This window comes from Periplaneta americana, chromosome 2 (genome assembly GCF_040183065.1).
Source record: "Periplaneta americana isolate PAMFEO1 chromosome 2, P.americana_PAMFEO1_priV1, whole genome shotgun sequence".
Classification (NCBI taxonomy): domain Eukaryota; kingdom Metazoa; phylum Arthropoda; class Insecta; order Blattodea; family Blattidae; genus Periplaneta; species Periplaneta americana.
This window is the reverse complement of record NC_091118.1, coordinates 66,403,856-66,424,616: the sequence shown is the minus strand read 5'-3', so window position 1 is coordinate 66,424,616 and position 20,761 is coordinate 66,403,856. Positions and strand designations below refer to the sequence as shown.

The 20,761-nt window shown below is 35.8% G+C and overlaps 1 protein-coding gene across 1 annotated transcript in view; it reads right to left on the bottom strand.

Moving 5' to 3' along the window:
- Positions 1-4,129: 4,129 nt before the first annotated feature.
- LOC138695274 (uncharacterized) overlaps positions 4,130-20,761 on the bottom strand; it is a 74,586-nt gene continuing 57,954 nt past the window's right edge. The window contains exons 2-3 of the mRNA XM_069819709.1: positions 9,794-9,903; positions 4,130-5,318 (exon numbers count right to left, since the gene is read on the bottom strand). Of these exons, the coding sequence (XP_069675810.1) occupies positions 4,192-5,318; positions 9,794-9,848 (1,182 nt within the window). The 5' untranslated portion in view covers positions 9,849-9,903 and the 3' untranslated portion in view covers positions 4,130-4,191. The remainder of the gene's footprint in view (positions 5,319-9,793; positions 9,904-20,761) is intronic.

The following is a 20,761-nucleotide window of genomic DNA, read 5'->3' as shown; positions in this document are numbered from 1 at the left end:
GTATGGGTGTTCTGTTAAAAATATATAATTGGTCTATAGTCGCACGAGTTTAGTAGAAATTTCTTCATTAACTGCTCGTGCTACGTGAGTAAATAAACCATCTGCTCTTCTATCAGCACTAACATCTACATAGCCGAAGAATCTTTCATAGACATAGCGGAAAACTGTAGATAGTTGAGATTTATTCTCAACTAGCCGTACCCGTGCGCTCCGCTGCACCCGTTAGAAATAAATATAAGTAATTACATAATTAAAATAGGACATTTAATCCAGGGAACATTCGTGTTTGATAGAAGGTTAAATCGTTTATTATGTTACTTAATTTAAATTGTATTAAAAAAATTCAAATGCGATCATTTTGATCCAGAGACCACTCATTTGGCCATAAAAATTATTTTAGGAAATACAGGTAACGAATGCCTATCAAGTATTCCGTGCATAAGAAGCTATTTTAATCTTACCTGTCCTCGATTCACTCAGAAGTTCTGTAATAACATTATAGCATTATGTCCACCTAGAGAAACTACACTTTCCAATGGTGAATTAATAATTAATTATATAAATCGGTTAATTTAGCTTCCGATATTACTTCATACAAACACAGAAACATTCTCTGTAGGCTATGTTTCATAGCTTTCGAGTGTTATTGTCCAAGGCCCCTTATAGACGAAGTCATTTTTTTTTATTTCATTACCGCCTTAGATGGCGTTGTTATTGTAATTTTGAAACTCATTTATCTCATTAAATATCAGGTCTATCAAAATTTTGCATGGAATAAAACTTATCGGAAATTATTTATAAAGAAACTTTTGTTATGTAATATTGTTCATAAAATTAATAATAAGGGAGATATTTCGATTTATTTAATTCAAGCCCCCTTATAACCCACCTTTTAAATAAAATATTTTGCATGTCATATAGCCTAAATTCTAAGTTACAACGAACTTAATTTATATTCCAATTTTCATATAAATCGGTTCATCCATTATCACGTGAAAAGGTAACAAACATCCAGACAGACAGACAGACAAATATACAAACAAAAATTTCAAAAAAGCGATTTTCGGTTTCAGGGCGGTTAATTATATATGTTAGGATTAATTATTTTTGGAAAATCGAAAATTACCAGAAAAATTTCGGCTACAGATTTCTTATTAGTATAGATATCAGAAGTTCCATCAATATTATAGCTACAAACGAAACTGAGTTAATTTAATTTTTTATTTCTTCTTTTTCTACACCAGTAATAGCTTTTATGGTATCATTTTGAATTAATGGAGAAGTTCCTGGAAACACTGGAAGAATTTAGATGGTTTTCTAAAAGTAAACCATACTTTTTTAACACATTCAAAAATTCTAAAAAAATTCTTTTGTTCAAAGAATTATCTGATTCGTCATGTCCCTCGTAGAGGGAGTTCCTGGTTAGCTAGAAGACAAATAGCGTTAATGATTCGTATTAATACAGCTCTATTTTTCCTTACCCCTTCGTTGCATTTATTGGTATCAGTTCTTCGTTGATCATCGAGTAAATTATCAATTCACTTGAATAATTTCAAGGGAAAAAATTGTTCCGGGGCCGGTTATCGATCTCGGGACCCTTCGCTTAGCGCACGAACCCTATACCGACTGAGCTAAGCCAGGAACCAAACACAACACCGTCTTCCCTTTATATCCACACAACTCATTCCATTATTTATATTCCTAACAACAGCAGTAATTAAGTTAAATATATGTCCTATTATTTTATTGTAATTATAATTGATATTATTTCTATTATTATTTCCACGAACAATTTTCTTTCATAGACATTAATTTTCACAATTTAGCGTTGGCATCACTAGTCGAGTGAGCCAGGAAGGAGAAATATGAAAATAAATCCGAAAATGGGAAAGCTTCTGTAGCATTGTTATTGTCTCATATTGTTTAATAATCATACACATTGATTCAGCTGACTTTAATCTGCAGTAATATATCATTTTATAATGCTATATTAATTCTTACTTCAAATATAAAATATTTCTTCAGGAGCGGTCACAAGAGAAAGAAAAACTTACTGGTCAACCACCTTTCACTGAACAAAAGCTTCTGCAGTCGACTGCTTCTATTCAAAAGACGGGTATTCAATAGAATTGAATAGAAGATATCTCCTGGCATCTGTTAGGTATTTCAAAAACTTAAAAGTCAGAAACCACAAGTCCATGGCAGTCATTTGAAATTTTATCACGGGCTTAGGGGTATCACGGAATTAGGCACCTTTACCCTACATGAGTAAAGTTCTGTTCTGTATGGAATATGAAGACTTCTTATAATTTTAATCTATTTAAAATTCTATTTTGTTCGAATATGTGTAACTTTGTTCATTATAAACTGTTCATCTACAGTCATTTTGCACCTTTAATATATGCAGTAGTTTACTACTGTTGTTTCTAGACTCTTTTCATTTCCGATCCAATTATCCGGATTCCTGAATATCCGAATCATACTGACCTCTATTAGTCCGGATAATTGGAGTTCTACTGTATCTTAAATAATACGTTAGTCTATCTAGTGAGTCGACTTTTTTAAACCAGTCATATTTCGAGCCCCGTCTGTTACTACAGATACAAGTTGCTTTATATTCTGATTCTTTTCTTCTATACATTTCCTTCATGCTTGGAATAACTTTACTTGTGTTGCATTTCCTTCAAATGGAACGAAATCGAGCAGATATTCTTATATGGAGAGATCCTTCGTAACTCCGCGGATGAAAACGTTTAATTCTATTGTAAATGTTAAATGTTATGTTCTATTTAACGACGCTCGCAACTGCCGAGGTTATATCAGCGTCGCCGGTGTGCCGGAATTTTTGCTCCGCAGGAGTTCTTTTACATGCTAGTAAACTTACTGACATGAGCCTGTTGCATTTAAGCACTTAAATGCCATCGACCTAGCCCGGGATCAAACCCGCAAACTCGGACATAGAAGACCAGCGCTATACGAGCTGCGCCAACAGGTCGACTATTCTATTATATCAGTAGGCTATCTGTGTTTTCACCCAAAGCGAGAGAATGGACCACATATTGATAGGCCTACATTTTTTATTTTGTTTCTCGTTCGGCTAGCGTTTCAATGTCCATTATCCTCCTTTGTATTGTCCGTGTGGACTTCATACTATTAAAACATCAGACTATTTCGGTTTACAATTAGATTAGATATGTTGAGCTTATCTATGATTTCGTGATAATCATCATCATATTATGTGATGTTGTCTGATCTTTGATTAATAAGTGACTACAGGTTTGTTTCCGATCTCTGACAACGAATTTAAATGACCTCATGTGCGCCAGGAGGCACACGACAGCTGAACTGTGGCGCGAGGTGACAGACCAGTAGTGAGTGATGTCTTAGTCAGAGTGCACGGCGACTCACAGCAGAAATTCCCAAGAAAAGCGAACCTTTTTGGAAGGGGTACATTACGACCCTTTCCAATGCCAAGTACAGTTAAGTGAAAATAAAAGAAGCCTGCAATAAACGAGGTTTCGTTATTTCCAAGAAAGGCATCTTCTTTGTACTTAATAAGATTGGCAAAGATCGAATGGAATTAATTTGTATGATCTCGTGGGGTGCGGCCACTTGTGACGGGGGGGGGGTGGATTTTATTGCTTTTTCCACTCTGGAATTCATCCCATCCGAGCTTTGCCAGTCTTATTAGGTACACACAAGATGCCTTTCTTGGAAATAACGAAACCACGTTTTTTGCAGGCTCCTATGATTTTCACGTAACTTTACTTGGCATCGGAAAGAGTTGTTATGTACCCCTCCCAAATAGGGTCGATTTTCTTGGGCATTGTTACTGTGATACAGCGATTATGAAATCACTCACTACTGGTCTGTCACCTCTCGCCGCAATTCAGCTGTCGGTGTGATTCCTGACACACATGATGTCATTCAAATTCGTTACCAGAGATCGGAAGCAACCCTGTATAGGGATAGATATAGGGATAGGAGTTGGGATATGGTGGTAGGGACTGGATTAATCTTGTTCTGGATAGGAACCGATAGAGGACTTATGTGAGGGCGGCAATGAACCTTCGTGTTCTCTAAAAGCAATTTGTAAGTAAGTAAATAAGTTGAATTACTATTTTATTGATGTTACATAATATATCAAGAACTATAAGGTTTATAGTAATAGCTCCGTAGCTATTATATTATTTAAAGATTTTGGTTGCATAATTTGAAGATATCCAACACTGTTCTACCATACATGTCCTTTACAGTAGTGTCCCCTTTTCGATTTTTTATGATCTCCCTCGCTAATTCCCATTGCTCATTGTTAGCTATCATGTGTAAAGCTGTATTACCATGCATGTTTTTTTTGTTGACGTCTGCTCCTTTGTCTATTAGTTTTCGCACTATTTCCCATTTTTTATCTGATGCTGCCATGTGTAGGAGTGAATTGCCAAACATATCAGTAAAACTAATGTTCACTCCTTTGTTCATCAACAATTCTACTACTTCCCAAATTCTTTTCACGGCCGCCTTGAGCATGATGCTATTTCCATGCATATCAGGAACGGTAAGGTTGGAAGTAACATTGATGAGTTTTACAGCAGTATCCCATTTGTCACTGTCTGCTAACATATGCAATGGAGTATTTCCCCTGTAGTCTCTATCGTTATGGTCAGTTATATTTAGTAGCGATATAATTCTGATCATATGTTCTACCTCGTTCCAGTTTTTTTCGTTTATGTGGTGATGAAGAACGTTCCAATTATAGAGACAATGCCACGGAAAAATTTCGCAGTCTATGAGTGTACCAAATCTAAATGTAGGTTTGTGGCAAGCACGTGGCAGTAATCTGCGATAGAATTCCATGTATTCTTTTGTTCGAAGCAGTGTCAAAGCTGAGTTGTTGTAGATATCAAGCCCGCCAATACAGCATAATCTTTCTTCCGCGTACGATATACCTTGTTCAAGAGCCTTCCTGTCACCCTCGTAAATGAGAGTGCAGAGTGCTTGGTTGGCTTTCTCAGAACATTCTGGACCTGGTCCGCCCCAAACGTGGACCCAGTTTTCAAACTCCTTCTTCTGTTCGCTGTCCGGTAACGAATACACATTTTCGCCATCGCTGTTTTCCACTTCGTCATTAAAGCCATATGTGACAAGTAAATTAGCAGTTTCCCAGTGACCCTCCCTGCCGGCTATGTAGATGAGTGGATCGCCATTTTCATCTGTGCAGTCAGTGTCAATAGTAGACCTATGGTTGGATAGCAGTATCTTAACTTTCTCTCTTTTTCCCTCACGAACGGCTGTCGTTAGTTTCTCTTTACATCTGTCACCTGTAAAGAAAGAAATATATAGCATCCAGAATAATTATGTAAGACTGCAGCATTCATACTTTTAATTTTGCTACACCTCGGATTTTAGGTTAAATTCCTATTTTTTTCTCAATTTTATATAAAATATGAACGTTTGAAAATGGTTTTATAATGCCTAAAAAGCCTATTTTGCCCATTGATACCTATTTTTAAGGATTTAGACCCTAAAATTATTTATTTCTGTTTGTTACATATATATTTTTATGCTATTCTAGCATGTCAAACAGGTTGTTACTACATCCAATATCGTTCGTAATTGGCTTATTATAGCACGCGTGCCAATAAAGGCAATGACGTATTCGGTATGACGTAATACCGGAACGCTTGCTATCTTGCTTAGGCCTACTACTTTTACGCGCGACGTAACAAGAAATGAAAAGCAGGATAGAAGATCTTTTCCCATAACTATGGTCCTGGAACACAACTATGGTCCACGATACTATTCAATGAATATTGTAGAAGTAACATAGACCGTTCCTAGATAGCTTCAAACTACAGTACACCAAAAATATAGATAAACGAGGTACTACGTCATGGAGTAAAAAATTTGAATGGATCATAGTTGTGTTTTAGGACCATACTTATGGGAAATGACAGTATCATTTATTTTCAATCTTTAACAATTTTGTATCACTTCTGTAATATCACATAAAACAGTTCTGTGGTTCAGAGAAACAAAATAAAGGAACATTTGTAACATAACCTGCAAGGTCATCCATTTGTCTTTATTCAGTTTCAATGTCAGGCGCAACTAATCAGTGCGAACATATGAAGACTCTGTCAGCTATGGATTCCGAATTTGTTTCATAATTTATTTCCTACAATTTATAATGCTAAGATGCCATAAAGTGCTGTATCTATCTCGTGGATAATCACTATCGTTCTTGCGACAAACATTTACTCATGCTATAGCCTAATCATCAAGATTATCCACTTGTTGCATAAATAACTATTAAATTTTCGTTTAGCAATGAAAGAGAAGGTTTTCAATATCATGGGGTGGGTATGGTTGAAATATCCTATAATAGTTTGGTTGTAGGAACGAAGAAATTCCTGGAAGATGTGTGGTTTTGTTGAGTACTGAGCACAGTCTAGTATGTATAGTCACGAAGCTTGAGTTGTGAGGGTGCTAGGAACAATAGACTGTGCCGGTAGTATTTCGCATTGTCTGTAATGAGGCGATATTAACGATCCTAGTGGTCAGCAACTATCTATGGATGCATATTTACTACGTATTGAGCTTCGTGACTGCATATACTAGACTGTGACTTGAGTAAACAGTAGGAATGTGATGTGTGATGAATCGGGAGGATGTTGTTCTTCCTAAAGAAATCAGATTTATATATGCATTTATGGCTTCGGTATCACAAGGAATAATTTTTTTCGCTTATGAAATGGTTCTGTCTAAGAAAAGGCAAAGTTTCACGTTAGGAAATGAGAGAAAAACGTGTTATGTATTGCAATGCCAGTTATGAATAATGTGTTAATTATAAATTCATTGTAAATTAATTTAATTGTAATATGAGCACTTATGTATTAGCAGTCTTAGAGCAATGAGGCCGATGAATTCATTAAAAATTATGTACCGGTATTCATAATTTAAAAATAAAGTTTCTAACCACAATATTTCAAGGACGAGATATCTATGTTCGACAGTATTTTTAAAAATGAAGCCATGCTTTAGGAGTGATGGTTTTATCAACAGTAATCTCAGTAGAGGTTTTGATTTATCTAGAGAAAATAAAAATTCAAGTGGGATCTAATTGTTTATTGACTATGACACAATTAGAATAAAGTATATAAAGCAGAGATGAACAAAACTAACTGCCGCTCTCGCTCGCTGTGTTCGCTGCATTTGTCTTTCGAGTCTCGGCTCGTCATTCTTGCTGCGCTTCGAGTCTCGCTCGTCATTCTCGAAATAGCATTTGGTCGGCGTGGAAAGATTTCGTAACTTTGAATAACATAGGCCTACATCATTGAAATAAATAACATTATAAATGTTAAATGAGATAAAAAAAAACAAAACAATATCTTAGTTACCAAATGTTCTGGTTCTATTATATGATATTTCCTATGGTTATATAAATAAAAAAAAACAGTTCTCAAATAAATTTGCATTTCTAAGAAACATAAAATATGACATTAATATATTTTTACTTGAGATTGCACACTTGATCTTAAACATATGAAAAGAAAATTCCTAGTCTTTTAATAAGGGCCTAGTAATTAAATAAAGACTGGGGAACGGATTATTATACACTGTAGGGTAGAGATGTTTCAAATAGGCTACTTGATTGTTTATACATATATACCAGTTGTCAAAGTAGATAAAAGTTCAGTCAAGTATAAACAACTGCTGACTTGCGGAGATGATCAATATCGAGTCTCGGAAGACTCACAACCAGTCTTTACGTCAAGGACACGCTATAATACAACATTGTCGTGCGGGTTTTCGGTTTTGCGGGCGCTGTTAATCTCGTTTTTTTTTTTCGATCGTTGTTCATCTCTAATATAGAGATTAGAAGAAATATTTTTGTCGCTGTATACCTTAATGTTTAATACTCACTAATTAATTGCATTTTTATAGTTACTGTAATTTATGTGAACATGAATTACATTTTAGCTGCATAAATAGTATTTTAGCTGCTTTAAATTATATTTTTAGGTGTCTAAAACTATGTTTTAGTGCCTATTTTGATAAATTCAGGGTCTATTTTAGGTGCCTAAAGGTAAGTTTTAAGTGCCTAAAAATCCGAGATCTAAGTATTACTAGAACCCGGATTTCCATGCAAATCCACGTCTCTATAAGTTGATAAACCTTCTTAAACTTTACAAATATTCGTTTTATGGCGGTGTAGGGAATTGTTGCGTTATTGACTCTAGAATTTATTTTATATATATTATTTTTAATATTATACCTTATATTTGTTTGAATAATTTTAATTGTCCATTACCGTCGGACCCGAATGAGCTTAAGGATGAGAACATTTGGTACGACGAAGGATGTGCACTGATTTGAAAAATCGCTATTTAGCTAAAGACATAAGAAATAAAGTACTCTAATAAATGAAATAGGTATCAATTGACTTACTAAAATTCTATTTCACTAATACTCGTATTACCTTCATCAAAACGTTTGAACGGAGCCGCCGTTTTCAATTGATTATCTATGAGGTAAACAAATGACTATCGCAAGGCATGTTTTATAGTACCGTAAAGAATTTGCATTTTGAAATGTTGGCAAACAATGACACAAATGCTAGGGAAGTTATAAAAATAAACAAATGCTAGGGAAGTGATAAAAATAAATGCTACGGATGTGATAGTAAGATAAACTGCCATGATTGGTTGAAACACATCCTTTCATACCGTTAATTGGTCAAAAGTAGTATGAGTAATAAAAGTTTAATAGTCTCGTTAAAAAATTATAATAGAGCAAGGTTGTAAAAGGGTGACTTTTATTTCGAGGTGATTATAGATGATATAATTATGGTGATATTATACTGATGTAGTAGTCTGCTTCTAATACGAGTGTTTGTGAAAACAAAACAATTTTTTAAGGAAAGGATTTTTTCACATAAGAACTATAACGTTAACAAGTTATAGGCTAGTGCTTACAAGCATGCAATATATTGTGACATTTTTCACGACATGTTTCGAGGTTAACTAAGAATCGAGGAAAAGATTAGATGTAGAAATGATAGTATAAAAACCTATAATAGTAGTATGCGTTACAAGAGCGGTATGTTGAAGTTTTGATGTTCGAGGAAAAGTTTGAAAAAGCGAAACGTAGTTGAGCTTTTTTAATTTCCGAGAACTGAAAGAAAACATACCTCTCGTGTATCGTACATTATTTTGTGCGAAGATCGTTTATTAGATACCTGAAAGAGGAATTTCTAATTAGTTGCAATGAAATCTCCATCTTGGTTTCTGTTCAATGACGGCAAATTTGCAAAACAAAAATATCTATCTTCAACATTGTTGCTTTAAAATATTTTCTGTGTTTACTATACTCCAGCAGACCGTGATATACGTCTGTCTTCCCCCCCCCCCCCAGTCTTTGATGAGTCTGGAATCTTGTTGATTTTTTCACGGCTTCCTTAATGTTACTTGCATCACGAATGCAGTAACTTTAGTGGAGTTGTAGAGTTTACTTAATTTTTGCAAATATTTAAAAACAATAATTAACAGTGCAATTTAGGTGAAATTGCAGTGGTGAGTTTCCAATTTATAATTATTACTATATTGAACGTCTCTAAAAATAAAATGTTAAAAGCCTAAAGCAGTAAAATCAATATGTCACTTAAGCGGTAAGAAGAGGGAAATTGCTATGTGTGTTAGGTTGGGAATTCTGAATGTGGAATTTTAGACTTTCCGCGGATTGGTTTTGTGCGGAAACCAAGCAAATACGGACGATCTCGCACAAAAATACTTACAGTATGCATAGTCGATAAAAATGAGCATCACCCAAAGGATGCAGCGCGTCCACATTATCAGGCGATGTCTGAACTTCCACCGCTATGAGCTGAATACTATCTTGTTGGATCTGGACAACAAAAACCATTGTAACTGTTATTGTTCTATGAGTGAGCCCGATTGAATTTGTATTGAAAGTAACTGGAAATTATTTCATATAAGTATTACTACAGAGTTGTTTCCGATCTCTGACAACGAATTTGAATGACGTCATGTGCGTCAGGAATCACACTGACAGCTGAATTGAGGGGAGAGGTGACAGACCAGTAGTGAGTGATTTCATAATCAGAGTGCACGGTGTATCACAGTAGCAATGCCCAAGAAAATCGAGCCTTTTTGGGAGGGGTACATAACTCTTTCCGATGCCCAGTACAGTTTCGTGAAAATCATAGGAGCCTGCAAAAAACGCGGTTTCGTTATTTCCAAGAAAGACATCTTGTGTGTACCTAATAAGACTGGCAAAGATCGGATGGGATTAATTACAGAGTGGAAAAAGCAAGCAAATCCACCCCCTGTCACAAGTCGCTGTACCCCAAGAGATAATAGAAATTAATTCCATTCGAGCTTCGCCAATCTTATTAAGTACACAGAAGGTGCCTTTCTTGGAAATAACGAAACCTCGTTTATTGCAGACTTCTTATATTTTCACTTAGCTGTACTTCGCATCGGAAAGGGTTGTTATGTACCCCTCCCAAAAAGGCTCGAGTTTCTTGGGAATTTCTGATGTGGTCGCCGTGCACTCTGACTATGAGATCACTCACTACTGGTCTGTCACCTCGCGCCACAATTCAGCTGTCGGTGTGACTCCTGACGCACATGATGTCATTCAAATTCGTTATCAGAGATCGAAAACAACCCTGTATAATTTTTTTTATTCTTAGAAGCTAATTATTTAATAATTTTAGTAGTAGTAGTATTTATTTATTTAACCTGGTAGAGATAAGGCCGTCAGGCCTTCTCTGCCCCTCTACCAGGAGATTCCAACTATAATATGAAGAATAAAATTACAATTAGTATTAAATTTACAATTACAATTACAAATAAAATTACAATTAGTATTAAATTTACAATTACAATTACAATAAAATTCAAAGTACGAAAAGATTACCTCACTAATTAAAGCTAGATAATTTATCATAGAAAAACAAAGAATATTTTATGTTTACTGAATTACAAATTAAACCTAGAATAACAAAATTGTATAGTAATGAAATCACTGGATATTGAAATATTTTGTGATAGATTAAGGAAACTATTTAAAAGAAATCAATTACTGACCAAGTGCCTAGTAAGTTTTCGTTTGAATTCAATTTTATTTCGACAGTCCCTGATGCTAGCAGGTAGCGAATTCCAGAGTCTTGGCAGGGCTATTGTGAAAGAGGATGAGTATGATTATTTTATGTCGTATTTTAAAGTTTTGTCTTCATATTTTCCTTTATGCTCATATTCACAGTTGTAGAGGCTTATTAATTATTTTTGGTGTTACTCGAAATATCACGTCTGTGGTTCAAGTGCTGGCGCGTTGTTCTTCCATTCAGACGGCCCAGGTTCGATCCCCGACCAGATCGTGTTGGCATTTGTGGTGAGCAAAGCAGACGCTGCAAAGGGATCTTTTCAGGGCACTCCCGCTTCCCTCTATCGCTCCTCGAACACACTTCCTCTCCCTCTCATTTCATCTATCATCTGCAGTAGTAAAGGTGGAGTGAAGTCTTGGAGGAAATATGGGTTTCCGATTCTGATACAGGAAGACTCCAGCCCCTTGGGCCTTTGCAGACTAATCGTGTACGGACGGGACCTGGCTCTGTTAAGATCTGAGGCAGAATAGTCCACCTTTCAGTGTCGGCTGATCAGAAAGGGCTAGGAGCTCCGGATCCCTGGGACGGGTTTATCAGGCTATAAGTATATGGACACTGCGCGTCGGTATCTTTGATGCAGCAGTGTCTTGTTTTAGTAACCTTCAAACCAGATCTATCTGCATCAACGTGAGGTTCTGCCTTTTTCCTTTAGAGTTGGCGCTGATATCGCTCCAGCAGTCGACAGCAGAAATACTTTTTAGCAGACTTGCCAGCGAACCAGGATAGCTATTCCAAATTCACGGGTGCTAGATTACACTGACCTCTAGTGTTTGAAAGTGGCATTACACGATAATGGGGCGAATGCGTGCAGAAAAACAGACCAGGAAAATTCGCTCAGTGTCCATTCTTTATAATTCCTATTTCTTGATCTTTATTGTAGAACAAGCCCGCAGAACTCGTAAGTAGGGAAAATATGACGTCAGTCTCACTCCACTTCTATTGGGTATGATCGACTTCCGCGTAGAGTTGTTTACATTCTCTGGCCGTCAAAAGTCCATCAGTCGCGGCATGTAATTTTCAGAAAGGATTGTAATAAATTCATTGTATTTATAATGCGTTATCTCGTTTCAAGGTTTACAATATTGATTTCCTGTCAGTAGTTTCTTTGAGATTTCTTTGCAGCTAACCAGCTTTAGATTTTCGAAGACTTTCCTCCTATCATCACCTACGGAAACATAAATTTATAGCATTTAAGTAATGAACTTTGAAAGTCAGTATTAATTTCAATTCAAAATAAACACAACGAATGACGTCCATAATTTAACAGTATATAAGTAAATAATCAATATACAGTTCGTAATAATGAAGTTACCCGAAAGTTTGTCTATTCCATAATTCTTAATATGGGCTTTGTTAAAATGTGGTTTAATATTGAAATGACGAGTAGAAATAAATTGGATGGGACACAGTAAACAAGCAATTCTTTTGTCTTCAACAACAAAATAATCATATTCCCATTTCCTTTGGAAGTAGTATTTCTTCACGGGTTTAGATTTTGCCATGTTCCAGTTCTCTTTAAACTGCAGTATGCGTATTATGTATTTATTTATTTATCAATTTATTTGGCTGGAGTGCGTTACAATGTTGAATGACTGCATTGACATCCGGTCATATAGCTATCACTCACTTATCAACGTACAATTTATTTACCGTAATATTACTAGTAAAACCAGTTAAGACCAGTAATGAATATTTTGTAAAAACAGGAATTAAAACTTTATTAATGCACGAAAAATCATAATAAATTCTCCAAATAAAGTAATTGGTTTGTTGCCTGCATGCAACATTTTGGACTTAGGCCTATTTCATTTTAGTAGAATACAGAGCACGGAAAGACAAGTCGGGGACTGTACTTAACTTATGTTACACAAAAAGTGGATTTAATCGGCTTTACTAGTAATATATACATAGGTAGACCTTCTTACATTATATGCACAGATACATTTTAAAATGTATTTTACATGTCTTTTAATTTATTTATTCCCCTCATTCATTTTTCTCTTACTTTCCAAAGGTATGTTCCTAAGGATTTTATTATCTGTTCATTTGTAATTCTTGATAGCGTAATGTATACCTGCCGCCGCGAGAATAAATGTTGATGCAGCCGAGCGTAACTATAGAACGCTATGACCATACTGGTAGAAAAGGTGGGTGGAGTAGAAGGGGTACGAAGGAGTCGCTCTGAGGAACTACAGTTCTGCAGGTCTGTACTAAGGTTTTGGTGTAATAATAATAATAATAATAATAATAATAATAATAATAATAATGGCTTTAATTAACCTGACAGAGTTAAGGCCGTAGGGCATTCTCTTACACTCAATCACGATTAAAACTTGCTTTCAAACTGTGTGTGACTTGAATTGTGGTGATACCGTATAATTATTCAAGTCTGTTTCACAGGGAGCTTTGCCTGAAAGCCAGATTTGCATAATATGTACTTCACTGTAGGTAGGCCTACGTTAACAGAAAATCACAATTGAAGTCACACAGCGTTTGTGTGCGTTCAAAGTTGGATTTCTGGCGCCTTGTCAGCCCACTTGAGTTGTGTGGATATAAAGGGAAAACTTGGGACGGTGTCGGGTGTAGTTCCTGGATAGCTCAGTCGGGAAGAGTATTCGTGCGCTAAGCGAAAGGTCCTGGATCGATACCCGGCTCCGGAACAATTTTTCCCTTGAAATTATTCAAGTTTGCTTCACAGGGAGCTTTATCTGAAAGCCAGATTTGCATGGTAACATAGGTCTACAGTGCCAGCTTAACTCGCACTACGTTTGATTCTAGAATAATTAGCATTAGAGTTCATTTAAAAGTAGAAATATGAAGATATTCTAGTGCACTAATCGATTGTGATAACCACTAAAGGTTGTTTATCCTATATCTTTCATCGCCTTAACAGATATTCGTCCAAATTTGGATAGTAGTTTGTAACTTGGTTTTAATAGAAACAGTGTTTCCAACCAAAGAACAAGAAATTCCCCTAAAATTCAGAGAAACACCCTAAATTGTACTTCGAAAAACGCAACATAAAAATTAGCAAATGTGATTATACGTACACAATTGAATAGACAAAAAATATTCAAACATCATGAACATTGACATTCAATAGAATAGAATACTCTCAATACAATCCTGTACCTATATCCTTGCACTGGAAGACGATTTCTTGAGAATTTGATTTTTTAAGTGTTTGAGTTTGCATTAGTTGCACACTGTTCAAATATGGCATTCAAGGAAAAAATGAAGATATGTTAAAAAAATATTCAAAGCTCGGAGACAAACCCATTGTTGAAAGGTAACTTAATATTTTGTATCGACTTATGTTACAGAGTTGATATTTATACGTGGTAGTTAAAAAAATAATGATTTTCTTATGTGCAAGGATTTTTAATTATTAAAATAAGATATTTATTATTCCAAAGGTACATATCCTTGAAATTGATTTATAAATTAATTGATGTGCCTAAAAATAGTAATATAAAACATACAATATTTTAAATTAATGATTTAATTTCTTTGGATTTCTCACAATTCGACCTCGCATTACGAACTGGTTGACTCCTGATGTACCGGGACAACAATGTGTTGCATCTTTCCAGTATTGCCACAGCACACTGAAAGGTCACATAACACTTGCACCTTGCTGAGTGCCGACTTTTACTCGGGCAAGCAGACAAGTAGTTTAAAACTAAAAATGTTATTCATAGCTCACGTGACTGGCAAATGTTGCGTATAATGCAAGATGCGATACCGGCCGAAGAGAGGATTCATGATGATGATATTCATTGTTCAATTACACAACACAGTAATTTTTAAATTAAAAAAAAATCCTAAAGGCATGGGTTATCCTCGATACGGGCCAGCAGACTCGGACTTAAGACTTAATGCAGCTACGGCCCAGGCCATAACACAAGCCTGCGAATTTCAACTTTGTGTTTGTTTCCTAAAGTACATGATGTAATTTTATATAATATCGATGTGCTGAATCCGAATTTTCAATCCGTTTACTTCTATCATGTCAGGTTTGTTTGCGAAATCACTTTAAATGTATTGTATAATCACGTGAATTTCACTTTTTTATTTCAAATGCAAAAACAACATTTAAAAACACAACTTGCTGAAATTATGTGTATGGTTGTTCATACATGTCACTAGAGTGTTTTTGCTTTGTTTTGTCTTGTTTACTTCATTATTGGATGTACAAATTAGCACAATGTCCCACACAAAAATTACACCACTTTCTTCTTAGTTGAGAAAATCCCCCTGCTCCTCTTTCTTTTATGTTTGTCTTCAGGTATTTCCCACTTTAACATCCAACAATAATCAGCAAGCATATTGATGCTCCAGTGTCCCTGGTAGCTCCTTTCGAACTCCTGCAGATCCTTGTGAAATCGTTCACATTGCTCTTCGCTCAAAAATCCTAGATTTTCGGGGAAATAATCTAAGTGAGAAAACAGAAAATTAATGTTGATACTCATGTTACAACCAAGTTCCTTGTAGCCACAATGTTTCGGTAATTAGGATCCTTGTTGTTATCAAGAAATTTTAAAACAACTTCACAGAAAGATATCCATGCTGCTTTCTCTTTTTCATCCATAGTGTTTTTAAATGCTGCATCAGACATCTATTTTCTTATGTCAGGACCATTAAATATATCTTCTTTTAATTTGCTTCAGATAGTAGTGGAAATTTCTCACATATGTACCTGAAACAGTCTCCTTCCTTATTTAAAGCCTTTACAAATTGCTTCATTAAGCCAGGCTTATTAATGTGGGGAGGTGGCAGCACAACTTTAAAAGGACTCACAAGGCTTTGGCGCACAACATTCTTAGAACCGACTTCCAAATTTTGTCGAGGCGGCCAGTATTTCATAGTCCAATGATCAACTCGTGCCCTACTATCCCACAGACAAAGAAAGCATGCAAATTTGGTAAAAACCAGATTGTTGACCCAGCAGCATAGTAAGAACTTTGAAATCATCACAAACTTGCCAGTTGTGTTCCTGTAGCTCAGTCGCAATAACAGCAGTTGAAAATTTGTGTATGATTCTTTGAGGATCACTGAATATGCAACGGGCACTGAACCAAAAATATTTCCGTTATGAAGGAGGACACCCTTTAAACTTAGCTTGGAAGCATCATAGTTTGGAAGTCCAAGCTTTAGCATAAGTTCTTTCACATTACTGCAATATACAAGATGATCATCTTCGAAGGAAAAGGATTGAAAACCTATTTCGCGTTGTCGGTACCAATAGAATGATGTTTCTGGGTACAGCAGAATTTTTTCTTGGAGTCTAGAACCTCACAACTCAGCTAACACTTTAGGGAGATCCCTCACCAAGTCATTTAATTCACTCTGGTCAAAACACCCACGTTTTGCAGCACCCGATTGTGCTAGCTAGTCACTGTCACTTGTCACAATTTCCCTCACTTCTACATCAGACTCGGATGAAAACTGTTCAAGATTTTCTGGTCGCACAGAGATTGGTACATCAGGCCCATGGGGCACAGGTAAAATGGCTGACCGAACAACGTGATACACTATTTGCTTTTTATATATGGAATCGTACCCCTTCACATCACACGAACAGAAGTGGTAGTCATTACTATGGTTCAACTGCTCTCTCCAAACCACAGGTACTCCAAAAGACAGCGACTATCTTCTGCCGTTGATCCAATAACGAAGTTCTTCAATGCGTACTCTACATACTTTATGTGGTGTCCAATTTTTACTTTGGTCTCCAAGTTTGATTCCAAAATAGGCATGATATGACTTTCTCACAAAATCTGTAATATTACATCTCTGCTTAGGCTTACAACATAAGTTGTATAACAAAAGTGGTCTAGATTATTTATGCATCACCGATGCGACATGATAAATACTTTATTATTGAACTAAAAACTCTCAACATTCTACTCCACTATTAAGCTTCAAACTGATTTCGTTTCGTTTCCAGATGAAACACAGACTAATGACAAGTGACAGTGACTACCTAGCAGAATCGGGTACTGCAAAACGTGAGTGTTTTGAGATGAACTAGACGAGTTGAGTTGAGTCTCTCACCAAGGAATGGCTGACATTTCTATCTCCCACAAAAAAAAAAAAAAAAAAAGATAATGGCAAGGCTGCACGTTATTTCGCTCTAACTTCCTTATGAGCTTGCACCCCCTATCTGCTAAGAAACATTCGTTGTCCTTGGTTTTCAATATAAACACCTTAAAATATTTTAATACATTTGGTTTTCAAATCCCAACATACTAAAACTACGTATCTCAAAGTATTACAGTTTAAATAATTATGCTATAAATTGTCGTAATATATTATAACAAATTAAAATAACAAAAAAAATGGTACGTGATAGGAACTTCCTGGCTTTGAATTTGATTTCAGCATGCTAAAAATACCCTAAAAACATTCAAACTTTGGAGGCAGTAATTTCATCGCAGACTAGTGTAGTCATCGGAGCCAAAAGACTGCTGAACGCTTTAAACGATGTTCAAATTCCGGCCATCACGCTTAGGGCCGGTATTATAAATGCAGTTTAAACCTTACATTTAGTTTAAACTCAAATTTTTCGTTCTCCTTCGTATTATAAACCTTAACCACCAGTTAATCTTGAGTTAACTCAAGTTTAACTTAATCGGAAGTCTTCTGCCGTTTAAACCGCAGTTCAAGGCGTAACAGTGTAAGATGGCGGCTTCCGTTATACTCATGGACATGACAGATGTTTTCCGAAAACTTATGAGTGACGGTGAGGAAGTGATCATTATTACTGGACGATCACGGTGGCCAAGAACTTTTCGAAATAGAGTACATCACTTTGAAATATAAATGAACATAAATTTTAAATCAGATTCATACTTTCGAAGTAGACAGTCCTAATCTTCAGAATTACGCTTTACAGTCCCTAACCTTGTTTCGAAAAATTGAAACTCGAACACCTACAACAAGCAACAAAACGAAAATGAAGAAATGAAAAAATATGTGTATTTTAGGGTTTGAATCAAAAAATTATTTGAGAAGGTAAACGATTTCCTTTTTATTTTTGAAAACATTCTGTTAAACTTCTGCATCAGTTATTACCAAAGCTCGGAACTTGGGGACTTGTGTGTCGTGCGCATGAGTAAGGTTACAGGTACAACGTATACAAAGCTCACCCTGCAAGTGCTCAGGGACAGTCGTGTGTACTAAGAACGTGGTCACATCGAATGGCAAGAAGACGAACGAATAAACTGTGTTATGTCGAAGCAAATGACATTCAGAGAATTACAGGTAAACGGTCTGTTAGAGGAATGAGAAAATACGTGGTATTCGAATGGGTATTATAGAAGTTTGAAAATATATTTCTTAAATTTTAGGTACAGAATTTCGTGAAGGAATTCTGAGGAGATACATTATTTTCTTCGAATGAAGAGTTTATATTTTGTAAGTTGTGCCACACATAAACTAGAGACTGGAAACGGGCATTAATTGAAAGACATTGCAGTCTCTTAAATCGGTGGAAAATTTGTCCATAGCCATGGATCAAGTCGTAGTGGAACCTTCCCTAGTAGTGACATAGAAACTGAAAACTATTTTCGAGACAAATTTAGAATACTTATCTTTCTCAGATACGAGATCAGCTAGCAACTGCTGAAAATCGAACAGGAAACAGTGACAGTGAAAACATTCAGTATTTTAAATTTGCTCCCGTCACTTCATGTGACGTGGAAATAAGTTTCTTTCGTTTCAAATCATGTTTAACTAACAGACGAAGAAGTTATGGATTCGAAAATCTTCGAATCCATGTAGTCATATACTGTAATAAAATGTACAGAGCAGAACTGTAAATTTGATATATATATTCTTTAAAATTACGTGTTTCAAGCTACCATAATATTATCAATATGTTGTTCCGGCCAGGAACCACTTTTATAGCAGACCTGACAGTACCTCTGAGCTGGAAGCGGGAGTTTGTTGATATTGAAGTCTGGTCGCTTAGCCACGTTCAAAGACACAAGTCCCCAAGTTCCGAGCTTTGGTTATTACATAGTTGCGCTGCGCTATTTTACCTCTGGTAACGATGGAATATTTCGGATGTGTACATAAATCTACTGTAAGCCTATTGCGCGTTGTACTAGATTATGTGGCAGACAGTCTCTTGGTAAGATTTACCATGAAATATTGGGGTCTGCTTTATAAACACACTAATGATATTACGGACTGGAAGGTCCGGGCTTCGATCCCGAGTGGTGACGGGATATTTTCTCGTTGCCAAACTTTCAGAACGGCCCCGAGGTTCACTCAGCCTCCTATAAAATTGAGTACCTGGTCTTTCCCGGGGGTAAAAGACGGTCAGAGCGTGGTGCCGACCACACCACCTCATTCTAGTGCCAAGATCACGGAAAGCATGGGGCTCTACCTCCATGCCCCCCCTAAGTGTCTCCATGGCATGTGATGGGAATACCTTTACCTTTTTTAAATATTATAGTTCATTAGTCAGCTGATTGTGTATGGAGTTCTATCACGAATGATTACACTACTCAACAAGGTTTTCATAACATGGACAATAATAACTATTGTTATGTAATTTGTATGTTCTAATTACGAATATAGCATTGAAAAAGTGCCTACACGTCATATTTTTTCAGAAACTTTTATTGTTTGTTAGTGAATCGTATAAAAATGTGTTAAAACCTAGCCACTTTAAAAGAGGTTCCTTTCTTTAACATATATCTTTTACACAATTACATATCATTTCCGTTCTTTTAAGGTACCATTTGAAACATACTTTCACTTTTGTGGGTTAAATGAGTGTTACCCTTAGCGATTGTTATTATTGTTATTATGCAGCTGCACGGAGGGTAGGTCACATCTGGCTATAACTGACTAAGGGAAAGGATAAAATACGGCCGCTTTTGTATCGTTAGACAAGAAAATAACAATTTAGCGATTAGTTCTGGTTGTGGAAATGTGAGCGGTACTAGTTATTCTGTAATAGTGTTAAATGGATCGCAATCGTCGTTCATGTAAAATTTTTCCAAATAGTTTCTGCTATGTTTATGGGGAGATAACTTTGAAATTATAACGTCGATCAATTACAGACAATGTAAAAAAAAAAAGACATATTACTTGCATTTTGGCTATAAAGTGGATGAACAAGACAAAAATTGGGCATTACACGTGTGTTGTGTAACATGTTACGTGAAGTTAATAGAGCGGTTGCGGGGGGAAAATAACAACATGTCTTTTGCTGTTTCAGTGATTTTGCGATAGCCTACCAGTCATATGGAAGAATTACTTCGGTTCACATTACTATAATTATTGTTTGATTCTTAGACTTACATGTAACTAAACTTGTTTTCATTTTGTTGTTATTATTATTATTATTATTATTATTAATTATGTATTTTTCCTGTATTTCTGTCATTTTTATATTTGCTATTGTTTAGTACTGATTGAGTGGAAGAGAGTGCTTCATTGCCTTAACTCTGCCAGTAGAAATAAATACGTAGCTTGGAAAAACGACCCAAAAATCCTTTAAAAATCCCTTATTAGGGATGGGCGAAAAATAACGTAGCAGTTACTTTGTAACAGTTA